Source organism: Caretta caretta, chromosome 6, assembly GCF_965140235.1.
Source record: "Caretta caretta isolate rCarCar2 chromosome 6, rCarCar1.hap1, whole genome shotgun sequence".
Taxonomy (NCBI): Eukaryota; Metazoa; Chordata; order Testudines; family Cheloniidae; genus Caretta; species Caretta caretta.
This window is the reverse complement of record NC_134211.1, coordinates 62,876,689-62,890,013: the sequence shown is the minus strand read 5'-3', so window position 1 is coordinate 62,890,013 and position 13,325 is coordinate 62,876,689. Positions and strand designations below refer to the sequence as shown.

The window sequence follows — 13,325 nt, the reverse complement described above, 5'->3', positions numbered from 1 at the left end:
TCCTCTGGTTCCAGTGAGAAACTGAACTGCTAAGCAGGGCCCTGATTGACTGTTGCTAGCCCCTCTAGCCCTTGGAGGATCAGGTCTGTGTGGGTTGCGAAACTGCAACTGCAGAGCCTCCTTTCTAGGCAAGCTTGGAGGACACACCTTTACTGCTCTTTTTCTCTCAGCTTGCTGCTTCTTGGAGTACAGGTAGTAGGACTGCGAGGACCCCAGCAGGAAGCGGGGTGGGGGAGCAATAAGAAGGGAAGAGTAGGCTGTGGCCCTGATGGGGCAGAGCAGAGACTACTGGGCAGGATTGGAAGGAGGAGGATGAGCCTCCAGCCAAAGGGGAAGGCTAGCCCATTGCTAAAGTTTTTGCCCAGGGAGAGCTCCAAGGCTCCCAGCTGGGGAGTGACTGTGTGGGGCCATTGACACCAGATCTCTGCAGCCACAAGATGCTGGGAAGGCTTCCCCCCTTCCCCAGACAGAACTGTGAGGAGTCAGTCGCTGTCCCTGGCCAGCTGGTGAATGTACCCTGGCAGGAGCCATTCAGCAGGCTGATGGCCTTCCCCACAGCTGTGGCCTTGTCTCTCACTGTGTCCTAAAAAAGGTGAGGCTTGTGCTCATCTAATCTTTGGCAACAGTGAGTTCCATGGCAGAGAAGTTTCATGAGAGATTGTCCTGCCCTGGAACATAGGGAAGCAAGTTTTGGGGCACAGACCAGTTACTGTAACTTATGGCTGATAGGCTCTCCAGAACATGCATCAAAGATTATGGGGAGTGGCCTAGTCCAATAACTGTCTGAGGTGTGGTAATGGTAATACTCCCCTCCCCTCAAACAGTATCTTCAAAGGTGCTCTTTGTATTTGCTGGGGTTTTGTTGGGGGGAGGGTTCAGCAAAGTGCATCAATTATTAGAATTCCCAAAAAGTGACCAAAAAGATTGTGTGCTGTATCTTCACTGCTGAGGGCAAGAACATGTGTAATTTGGATCAAGCATCGGGGTTATCTTATTAGATCTGCCTACTTGGACTGTTGGTGGGGAGAGTGGAATGGAGCAGTTCCAAATTTGTTTTGTGTTGTTTTTTTCCCCCCTCTTTCTGGCTAGGTGAACGTTTGGCTAAGCCTGAAAGAGGCAAAATGCGAGTGCACAAAATCTCCAATGTGAACAAGGCCCTGGATTTCATTGCTAGCAAAGGAGTGAAGCTGGTGTCTATTGGAGCAGAAGGTAAGGGAGCCAGTGCATACCTCTAACGCTCAAAATCTGGAGGGGGGCGGGTGATGATGGGTGGACTGGCAGCTCCCTCCATTTTAGACCCAGTCTAAATATGCTATTTCCCCCAGTCGACACCACATTCTTTTCCCTGCGCAACCCTCCCCCCTGCCCCTCCACTCCCCTCTTCCCCCCACTGTGTAGCCTTGTTTATAACCTAGCTCATGCCTCTCTGTGTGGGAGCAAGGGTGCGGGGAGCTGCCCCTTCATGAAGACTGAAATCCCACTTGCCAGTACGGTTGCAGCGTTGAGAGGTCTGTGCTTTTCTTGCCATACACTTATTCTAACTCTCCTGCTCTGGCTCAGTGGCAGTGTTTAGAGAGGCTATACATATTTCATGTATGAAAGATGTTGTATAAAATAAAACTGTTCCATGTATATTTGGAATATGGAGTTAAATACAAGGGGAGTAAGAAGTGGGTGAGGGAGAAAAGATTCTTTCAGCTGAGATTTGTAAAAGTGGAAAGACAAGGAAGCTGTTTTAGACAGTACGGTCTAGAGAAGGGGCTTGGTCTAATGGTGGTGAGGTTATGCAGAGGCCAGAGTGGAGTGAATTTTTTTTTAATTACCAGTTTTAATCACAATTTAAATCAGCGAGCAGGAAACCTTGATTTAAATAATCAGTTGTAATTGTGTTTTGCATTTGTGCTTTTGTTATTTTTCCTAAAGAGAGGCCGATTGTCATTGGTTGGTAACAATTAAAAGGCATTGGTTTGCCACTTGATACAGCCTTTACACTAAATTTGGTGGTTCTTTTTGCTAATCAGGAAGATACACATTTATTTAAGCAAGTATATAGTTTTACTTATTTAGTCAGATTCTTAATGTTTACATTTTTATTATGTTAAATAAGAAATGGATCATTCATTTTCTACTGGGGAGGACCAATTTTTCTCTATAGTTTTCCCCCATTTTTTTTCATTTTTGTTGCTCTATTGTCTATTCTACTATATGAAGTAATACTCTCTGGTTTAATTCATAAGGCGAGAAGCCAGACTCCTGGATACATTGCCAGAGACTCTGCAACAAACCTGTTGCAGAGCTGGTAAAGTTATTTAGCCCAAATGTCCACTCTTGTGGATGCTCAGTTTGAGTTGTCAAAAGTTGTTCTTTTTTCCCCCACCCCCCTCAGAAGTGCTGAGCACCAGCAGCTCCCTCAAAAAGATGATATATTATAAATGGGAAAGGTACAGAGAAGGGCAACAAAAATGATGAAGGGTATGGAACAGCTTCCGTACGAGGAGAGATTAAAAAGACTGGGACTGTTCATCTTGGAAAAGAGACAACTAAGGGGAAATATGATAGAGGTCTATAAAATCATGACTGGTGTGGAGAAAGAGAATAAGGAAGTGTTATTTACTCCTTCACATAATACAAAAAACAGGGGTCACCCAATGAAATGAATAGGAAGCAGGTTTAAAACAAACAAAAAAAAATATTTCTCTACACAACACACAGTCAACCTATGGAACTCATTGCCAGGGGATGTTGTGAAGGCCAAAACTGTAACTGGATTCAAAAAAGAGAAGTTCATGGAGGATAGATCCATCAGTGGCTATTAGCCAAGATGGTCAGGGATGCAACCCCCTGCTCTAGGCTACATATCCCTAGGCCTCTGACTGACAGATGTTGGGACTGGATTGCAAGGGATGGGTCACTTGATGATTGCCCTGTTCTGTTCATTCCCTCTGGGGCACTGGCCACTGTCAAGACAGGATTCTGGGCTAGATGGACCATTAGTCTGACTCAATCTGGCCATTCCGATGTTCTTAGCTCCAAAAATTGGGTCTTAAAGGTCAAAAACTGAGTGGCCAAAAATGGAGGCACCCAAAACAAGAATACATTTTGAAAACTGTGGCCTTAAGTCTGTCTCAGTTTTTAGCAATCTGTAAAAATGGGTATAATGTCAACCTCTTGCACTTCAAGGGAGTTTTTGTTCTTAGGGCACCCTTCTTCCAAGGATTCTGCAGTACATGTTATTAACCAGTGACCCCTTCAGGTCTCAGTTGGGGATGTGTGGTCTGATTACTGCAAAACTAAACAACTTGTCGTCTGATCTGGATTCCAACTCCATGACATGGTTGCGGGGGTGAAAGTAGAAATAGGGACTTACCGGTACGGGGCTGGGTTGGGACCAGCTCTGGCCTCTGGAAGGGGCGGGGCCTTGGGCAGAAGGGGCCGGGATGGGGGGGGTCAGAGCCAGCCCAGGCCCACGCTGTGCCAATAAGTGCCCTTCCTCTCCCCTGCCAGGGTAGCAGCGGCAGCTGAGGGCTCCAGCAGCAGTTTAAAGAGCCATGGGCTCGGCCGTTGCTACCGCCCTGGGCCCTTTAAACCGCTGCTGGAGCCCTGGGCTGCCGCTGCTACCCCAGGGCTCCGGCAGCAGGGCTCCAGGGGCCATTTAAAGGGCCTGGGGCTCTACTGCCTCGGGCCCTTTAAATCTGCCAGAGCCCTGCCGCTACGCCAGGGCTCTGGGGACTATTTAAAGGGCCCAGGACTCCCCTGCTTCCACCGCCCTGGCCCTTTAAATAGCCCCTGGAGCCCTGGGGTAGCGGCAGCAGGGCGCTGGCAGCTATTTAAAGGGCCTGGGGCAGTGAAAGCAGCAGGAGCCTCAGCCCTTTAAATAGCCACCGGAGCCCCGCTGCCGCTACCCCAGGGCTCCAGCAGTGGTGCTCTGGCGGCAATTGAAAGGGCCTGGGGCTCCAGCCGCTGCTGGGAGCCCCAGGCCCTTTCAATTGCCGCCTGGAGAAGCCGGGACGTACCGGCTTACTTTCACCTCTGCATGGTTGTCCCTCCTTACCAGTCCTGTATTTAGATTCCATCTATATTGCCACTGTTACTGTAGTATTTGAGCATATCCAAAGCATTTATGGATTTATCCTCACATGCCTATGTGAGGTTATCAAGGTTGATTATCCCAATTTACCAGATGAGACTAAATTATTTAGCCATAGTGCCCAGAGAAAGCATGTGATAGAGCCAGGAATTAAACCCAGTACTGGAGCCCAGGATAGACTCCCCCTTGTGGACTGTCACCAGGCTACTGTTTTGGACCCAAACCTTGTATCCCATGTGTTTTAAGATTAGTGACTCTGAGCAACATCCAGATGCTGTCTGAGAGTCTGGCCTTTCAGGCACGTCCCTGGAGTACATGTACCCAATACTAGAACCCCTCCTTGGTGTGGACCCAGCAGCCCTAGGCCCCAAGATCAGGGTGGACCCCCCACCCAAGTCTCATTGGTAGATCTCTCATACCCTCTCCAGAACTCCATCAGCAGAGGTGGTGTACTCTACTTTACAGTTTCACCCTTTGGGGACTTTGTGACAGTTAAAGCAAGTAACACAGAGACTTTGCAAAGGCACCTCTAAGCCTGCACACTTGGCTCATAGACATGACACAGAGATATACAGATCTATGGAAGGATAAGAAATACACGCACTCAAGTCCCGCCCTCAGTTTTCTCCCGAGAGTCCTTTGGGTATTAGTGTCCTACAGGGAATCCAGGATCCTTCTGTACCACCGCTTCTCCTCCTGCCAGGTCTTCTCTTCTGGTCTCTCCTTGTTAGTGGGAGTGTCTCCTTTTAATAGCAGATTCTAACACCTTGTCTCCTCCCTGGGGTTTTTCCATTCTCTGATCTGACCTCTGAGCTGCAGCTGCCAGCATCCTCTGTTTGCTACAGTAGTTGTCATTAGCAAGTGAAGAGTCTTTGGCCAGTAGTTCCCATTGTTCTGTTAAGGCAAGGTTAATCAATTACTGATGGCCTTTAATGACACTTGAATTCAGGGACAGATGATTTTCCACAGTATGCATCTGATGAAGTGAGCTGTAGCTCACGAAAGCTTATGCTCAAATAAATTGGTTAGTCTCTAAGGTGCCACAAGTACTCCTTTTCTAGATGCTTAGATGTGTCACACTCCCCCCTCCCCTCCCCCCCCAACACAATGGGGATGATGTAATCTAATATGACCATCATTAGTGGAAGACATATAAGAAAATAGAGTTCATAAAATCATACAGGAATTCGTAAGTTCATATAGGCAGTTTCCCAAAACTGTCACACCCAGATCTCCTCAATTGCCTTCTCCATTGGTTTGGCCACAATCCATCCTTCCTCTTTAGGTGGGGCATTTCCTTCATCTTTTTATTTCTTTGAAAGATATCTGCATCCTCCTCCCTTTCTGGTTGGCAGCTAGGTAGTTGCATTTGTTCCATTTTGTTTGCTTAACCAATAGGGAGACGATTACAGCTGGCCGAATTACTGTCCCAACCAATATCTGGCCATTGATGTCATCAAGGGAATGGCCTTGCTTATGATAATCAAGAGCTGTTCCTGCTTATACTCTGAAGAAATGAGGTGCAGATAAAACTATCTGGTACAGGACTGTGGAAAGCCTGTGATTGTCAGATCCTCTCCTCAGGTGAAGCAGGTGCAGAAAACAACAGAGATCAATTCAAAACCAGTGTGGGACTAGCTGGCGTACTAATTTAAATTCTTCCTTGGTCTATATGTGCCAGTATCTGAATCTGTGGGGAGGCTGGGACTAAGGTAGCAGGGGGTGCTGAAAGTTAGGACTGAAGATTGGCTGATCTCTATCCAGAAAGCTGGTACGTGTTCTTTAACGACAGCACAAGCTATAACCAAGCCTAAGTGATCACTGCATGAGCATGGAGTTGTATTTCAGCTATGCCACAATAATTTAACTATTTATAGTGGTGAGGGAGCACCGCCGTACTTAGGGTTGCATCCTGATATCTGTTTAAAAGTTGACCTAAGGCCTCTAAAATTGACATGCTGAGTTAGATTTCTTTGAATGTTGGTGTGCCTCAGGAGGGTTCAGAATAGGATTAGTGACCCAAATTTGGAATCCTTTGAGCCAGGGATTCTGGAGGTTATAAGCCCCTCCCCCCAGTAGCTATTTTAAAAAAAGTTTCTCAGTATGTGTTTTTGCACAGGGTTAGTAATCCAGATTTGGGGTAATTTGACCAATGGGTTCCTAAATTACAGGCCAGGTGCCCCCACCCCAGGAAAGGTTTCCTTCTGCTACCTTGTACTCTTAAACTGAAAGGCACTAATTACTGGATGAATCACAGACCTCTTGATGGCTGTGAACTCAACCTTCATTTAATATATCTAAGGATAAGTTAATCAGACCCCCACCTAAGATAAAACGAGTTGTAGATGCAACCTGACATCAGTTACAGTTTTGTGAGTCATGGTGGCAGTTTTGTACTGGAGGAATATAATCAAAGTGTTTGGGGAAAAAATAGACATATGAAAGATTCCTGGGAGGAGCCGGGATATTGGGGGCTGAGAAGTGGGGGAATAGGAGGAGAGGGGTGTGGGGCTGCAGTGAGGGGAGGGGGATGGATGGTAGGGAAGTGAGAGAGGTTGGGGGCTCAGGTGAGGAGGGGTATGGCACCTTTAGCTCTGCCAGGGTACTCCATCCCCTGCACCTCTAGCTTTGCCAGTGGATTCCAACCACCCTGCACCCCAGCCTTCCTGTATCACAACACTATTCCATGGTAACATAATTACCCTTCACTCCAGGCCCTGGAGGTGAATGTGGTTACAGAAATGGGAGGTAACTCACATAGAAACGTTTGCAGAGCAGGGAGTGAAGACTTTAGGGCTTGCAGTGGGAGGCCGAGGGTATAGTATGGGAGGAGGCTAGGTTGGAGAAGGGGATGCTTTGAATGGGTCAGCCGCATGGTTTGGGAGGTGCTCTGAAGACAGCACAAGGCCAATGGGTGAATTTTCCAGCTGACCCAGCTACATGGGAGAAGCCCTCCCTTTGGCGTAGGTAGTTCCTTCGCTGAAGTGCAACAGCAGCAGCAGTGCAGCTGCGCCGCTGTAGCATTGTAGGCATAGACCAACCCTGCGTCCATGCAGAGTTAGGGCTGCTTGGTGGTAGGTAGGTCGTCCCCTTGCAGAACGCTGAGTCGAGAGACACTCAAACTTCTGAAAATCAAGAAAAGCAGAGTTAAGGTTTATGGGCTGCCTTAACTTTCCTGGTTTTCAGATATCTGAGTTTTGCTGCAACCACCAAGCAACCTAAAAACTACAGTAAAGTATTTTTTTGCCACTGAATGTGTGGTGAGGCTTAGCCCAAAGGGCTGCAGTTCATGGAGTAAGAAGGTCTAGGTGCTAAGTGAAATGCATATACATCAGCATTAAAAATGGGCCTCTGCTGTTAATGTCCCTGGTGTGACAGTAACTCTGCCCACTGAAGGGATTATGAGCTTTCCGGTGCAGGTATTTTAATAGCCTAAATTAAGACTTCAAAAAGTCAACACATCAGCAAACTAGAAAATAAAAACCATGAGGCAGTCAAAATGCAACTAACACAGCTCAGGAAAACAAACTATAAACTCCTCAAGCAGGTGGGACTGAGCTAGGAAGTTATCCAAGTAGCTTACTACAAAAGGGGGGGAAACTTTGGCCAGGCAAGTGCATTTCTCACCCTAAAAACAGTCCTGCCAGCCTCAGAGTAAGGCTGCCATGTGGCATCCAAAGGACCTGATACCAGGCATCCACACTCTCTGTATATCTGTATTAAACAGCAGTTTGTTATTGCCCTTATCTGTGTCTAAACCTATTTATTAAATTAGACAGAATTGTTTCCCACCCCCTTCCAAAAAAGCAAGCCCAGGAAGAAATCCATGGGAAACGGTCAAGCATGGGCAACTGATGAAAATAGTCTTTGGTGACGGCTGAGCCCCACACTGATTCCTGGCCTGACGCTCTAGGTGCGGGAGGGAGCAAGCATTGGAGAAGGAGCCCTCCCCACACTGATTCCTGGCCCCACATGGTGGGGAGGTCTGGGGGTGGAAGAGGGGAAGCAGGCTTGGATATTGAATCCGCCCCACACTGATTCCTGGCCCCACATGGTGGGGAGGTCCGGGGGGGCAAGAGGGAGAGCAGGTTTGGATATTGAGCCCACCCCACGCTGATTCTCAGGACTGTGCAGATGTGAAATCCTGGGGGGGTGGGAATCGGCAGGGGGGAGGGGGCAGGGGGGCAGTCTTGGTTTTATCAGACACAAGGCCAATGGTAATATTTTCCATGATATTTTTCTTACATTCCAACAAATATTCTCTGGTATTTACAAGCCAAACAAAGCATTGTGTTGGTGCACATGAACCAGAAAATGGAATTGACTTCTTTATAAACAGTAACAGAGCTGGCTGCTTTTCCTTGTCGAAGCTGAATGAAATGCATTGTAAGCAAAAGGAATAACCAGTGAAACCTAACCACAGCTTTTACAACTATCTTCAACTGGTAACCTCAAGCATCACTATTAACCTTTAAAAATGACTTAATTGGAGGCTGTCTGATTGGGGCACTTGCAGTACAAGACAGCTGTAAAAATCTGGGTCAAGGGTGTTGTAGCCAGGAGTGACTTCCAAATGTTTCTTTATTTGACATTAAAAATCTCATTCTGCAGAGGTCTTTCTTTGATGTAATAGATTCCACATTGGGTATGATATCAGGATTCAGTCAAGTTCAAGAGGGCCAACTTTAACTCCTCACTACTTGCATTACTGTACTTGCATCTCCAGTGTAGACAGAAAACAATCCATTTCTTAAACATGCGAGGCTTGATTCTTCTTTTGTGTAACCCAGTGTAACTCTGGCTTCAGTGGAATTACTCCTGATTTAAATCAGTGTAAGAGAGATGAAAATCCGGCTCAAGGAATGCAACAATATAAAAGGTGCCACCTGAGCAAGATGTCTGCTTAAATCCTGGACAGCACAGACCTGCAGACAGAAAGCAGAGTAAGGGTTTGTGTCAGTTCATGAGCAGCAGAAAGAGAAAGCAAGGAGACCTCTGCACTTCAGCATTTACAAAACAGGTTATCTTTATCTCCACCTCCTGCCCGCCGCAGTTGGGGAACTGGGTGAGCATGTGAAAGGACTGTGTGGCATGCATACCCACATGGCTGATGCCCAATGGTCTGTCCTCGGAATTGATCTGTCCCAGTCCATCAGTAGTAGTGTGCCTCCTATAGACCTCTGCTTGAAGGCTGTTCTATATTTTTTATTTGTCCTGTTAAGATTAATAAAACGTGGGAGTGACCTCAGGGCTCATTGCCTTTTAATGTGCCTCATTTTGATCAATGCTGGCATGTTGATGGACACTCGTCAGAGTAGTGTCTATTTAACTTCCTAATTGTATCATATCCTATCCTGCCAATTATCCAGACAGCAGCAAACTGCTTTTGCAGTGGCTGTGTTCTGGCAGGTGACTCGTATAAATGGCCAGGAGGGAAAATTAATTATTTTGACCCTGCTTCTTACCACTGAGGTTAGGAGAGAAGGAGAGAGCATGGTACCTATGTTATCCAGAGGGTCAGGATTCCTGGATTATGCATATGAAAAGGGTGATGGCATTTCAAACTCCAGATCTCCAGAGTCAGCCAGTCTTATTCCTAAAGAGTGACTATTTGTCAGCCTTTAATTGGCTGCCAAACAAATGGATGGAGGTGCTGTAATTTTTGCATATCTTGTTAAGAGTGCATGGTGTAATAATGGGGGTCAAATGGAAGTGCATTTACTGGTGCAAAACATTTCCTGCCATTAGCAGCAATGCCTCATCTGTTTTAGTCTCACATTCAATATGGGTATAGATCAGTTTAAATCACATTAATAACATGCACTTGCGGTTACGGTTTAGAACAGCCGCTTGGTGTTACTAGCGGAAGTGCGCAAATAATTCTTATAGCCCTCACACCTCAGAAAAGCATTACAAAGCCTAGTCAGGCAATTGGTTACACAGCAGGAGGCACTCTCTGATCTGATCATGAGCCCTATAATGTCCCACAGGTTTCAGAGTAACAGCCGTGTTAGTCTGTCTTTGCAAAAAGAAAAGGAGTACTTGTGGCACCTTAGAGACTAACCAATTTATTTGAGCATGAGCGAAGTGAGCTGTAGCTCACGAAAGCTCATGCTCAAATAAATTGGTTAGTCTCTAAGGTGCCACAAGTACTCCTTTTCTTTTTATAATGTCCCACAGAAACTGCTCTCAAACTGTTCCGTGTTAGCTGGGCTGATGGGGAGCAAACATCCAGAGCCTTTAATTAAACAAGTGTGAGGTTGCTCTGAATGATTACATTTAACTCCTTTGTCACTTCTATGGTGTCAAAGATTCTCTCTTTGTAGTGTGGAACCAGCAACTCCATGCTGCACTGTGAGCTTTGCTCCCTTATGTTAGAAACAGCGATAGTCCAAGGGCACCACATGAATCCTATAGTGGAATGAACTTGCAGCGTACCCTGGGCACTAGGAACACAGCTGTAGGAGAGAGAACAAGGAGTACTTGTGGCACCTTAGAGACTTAACAAATTTATTTGGGCATAAGCCAACACCCACTTCATTAGATGCATGCAGTGGAAAATACAGTAGGAATATATCTATATCTATATATCTTATACAGAGAACATGGAAAAAATGGGTTTCAGAGTAACAGCCGTGTTAGTCTGTATTCGCAAAAAGAAAAGGAGTACTTGTGGCACCTTAGAGACTAACCAATTTATTTGAGCATGAGCTTTCGTGAGCTACAGCTCACTTCATCAGATGCATACCGTGGAAACTGCAGCAGACTTTATATACACACAGAGAATATGAAACAATACCTCCTCCCACCCCACTGTCCTGCTGGTAATAGCTTATCTAAAGTGATCATCAGGTGGGCCATTTCCAGCACAAATCCAGGTTTTCTCACCCTCCACCCCCCCCACACAAATTCACTCTCCTGCTGGTGCTAGCCCATCCAAAGTGACAACTCTTTACATAATCAAGTCAGGCTATTTCCTGCATAAATCCAGGTTCTCTCACATCCCCCCCACCCCCATACACACACAAACTCACTCTCCTGCTGGTAATAGCTCATCTAAACTGACCACTCTCCAAGTTTAAATCCAAGTTAAACCAGAACATCTGGGGGGGGAGGGGGGGAGGAAAAAACCAGAGGAAACAGGCTTTAGCCACTCCCAGTCTCTATTTAAGCCTAAATTAATAGTATCCAATTTGCAAATGAATTCCAATTCAGCAGTTTCTCGCTGGAGTCTGGATTTGAAGTTTTTTTGTTTTAAGATAGCGACTTTCATGTCTGTGAAGGTCGCTATCTTAAAACAAAAAAAAAAAAAAAAAAAAGCTGTAGGAGAGTGAATGGGCTAGGATTAGATAGCTTCATTGGAGTAGGTGTGACCACTGGCTTCTTTCAGTAAGCTGGCCAAATTTGTACCCAAGGTGCTGGAGGATGTACTTGGACTCTAGAAGGGAAGGGTGTCTGCCTGCCCGCTCTTTGCTCAGAGCAGCAATTATGTAAATTGTATCAGAAAGTCTTTAAAATGGTAATATTAATTACCTACCTCATGGTTTTGATTGATTTGGTTAGTGTTTGTAAAGCACTTTCAGGATTAAAAGATGCCATAAGTTGAACTGGAGTCAACTAAAATAAAAAGCTAGCAGGAGTTTCAGGTCTTAAACCTTCTCCTGTGTCCTCCTGCCAACTCCTGTGGTCTTTACATTCTTAGTTGTTTTTTTCCCCCAAATGTTTCTCTCCTCTTGTTTTGGAAAAACCCACAGAAAATGCTGTCAGATGTATCAGATAAACAAACTGAACACAATGGTGCTATTTTCCTTCATTCTTTCTGAACTGCAGGCATCTCAGGTTGTAGACATCGTTTGTAACAAAAGTACAAAAATACTCAAAGGGAAGTGTGTTAAATTGACTGTGTCCTGGAGCTCTTCAAAATACTAATATCTTATGACTGGAAAAACTTGCTGTAAACTATTTCACATCATATTTTTGATTCTTTTCCCCCCTCTCCCCGCACTTCCTGAGAGTGGCACTATATGTGAAAGAAAGCATAGAGTCAAATATCGTAACAATTTTATATGAATCAAACTGTATCATAAAATCTCTCTAGATGGAAATTCCATGCTTGAATAATAAGAATATAGCAGTAGTGATATGCTACCAACTAGCTGACAGGGATGTTGATGGTGATTGTGAAATGCTCAGGGAGATTAGAAAGGCTATAAAAATGGAAAATCGGCAATAATGGAGAATTTCAACTATCCCCATGTTGATTGGGTACGTGTCACCTCAGGACGGGATGCTGAGATAAAGTTTCTTGACACCACTAATGACTGCTTTTTGGAGCAGCTAGTCCTGGAACCCACAAGAGGAGAGGGCTTTCTTGATTTAGTCCTAAGTGGAGCACGGGATCTGGTCCAAGAGGTGAATATGGCTAAGCTGCTTGGTCATAGTGACTATACTATAATTAAATTAAACATCCTTGGAGGGGGCGGATAACAAAGAAGCCCACCACAGTAGCACTTAACTTCAAAAAGGGGAACTACACAAAAATGAAGAAGCTAGTTAAATGGAAATTAAAAGGAACAGTTACAAGAGTGAAATGCCTCTAAGCTGCTTGGAATTTTTTTTAAAACGCCACAATAGAGGCTCAAATTTAAATGTATATCCCACATTAAAAAGAATAGCAAGAAGACGAAAAATAAGCTGCCATGGCTAAACAACAAAGTAAAAGAAGCAGTTACAGGCAAAAAGGCATCCTTTAAAAACTGGAAGTCAAATCCTACTGAGGAAAATAGAAAGGGGCCTAAACTCTGGCAAGTGAAGTGTAACAGTATAATTAGGCAGGTCAAAAAAGAATTTGAAGAGCAACTAACAAAAGACTGAAAAATTTCAAACAGCAAAAAATTATTTAAGTAAATCAGAAGCAGGAAGCCAGCCAACCAATCAGTGGGGCTGCTGGACAATTGAGGTGCTAAAGAAGCAGTCAAGGACGATAAGGCCATTGCGGAGAAGCTAAATGAATTCTTTGTATTGGTCTTCACTGAGAGGATGTGAGGGCAATTCCCAAACCTGAGCCATTCTTTTTAGATGACAAATCTGAGGAACTGTCCCAAGTGAGGTGTCAATAGAGGAGGCTTTGGAACAAATTGATAAATTAAACAGTAATAAGTCACCAGGACCAGATGGTATTCACCCGAGTGTTCTGAAGGAACTCAAATGTGAAATTGCAGAACTAATAACTGTGGTA

At 45.2% G+C, this 13,325-nt stretch overlaps 1 protein-coding gene across 6 annotated transcripts in view; it reads left to right on the top strand.

The window, feature by feature from the left end:
- Positions 1-13,325, top strand: part of ACTN1 (actinin alpha 1) — a 129,843-nt gene that overhangs the window by 64,740 nt on the left and 51,778 nt on the right. For all 6 annotated transcript variants that reach the window (XM_048852280.2, XM_075129648.1, XM_048852279.2 and 3 more), the window contains exon 3: positions 1,090-1,209. In XM_048852280.2, the coding sequence (XP_048708237.1) occupies positions 1,090-1,209 (120 nt within the window). The remainder of the gene's footprint in view (positions 1-1,089; positions 1,210-13,325) is intronic.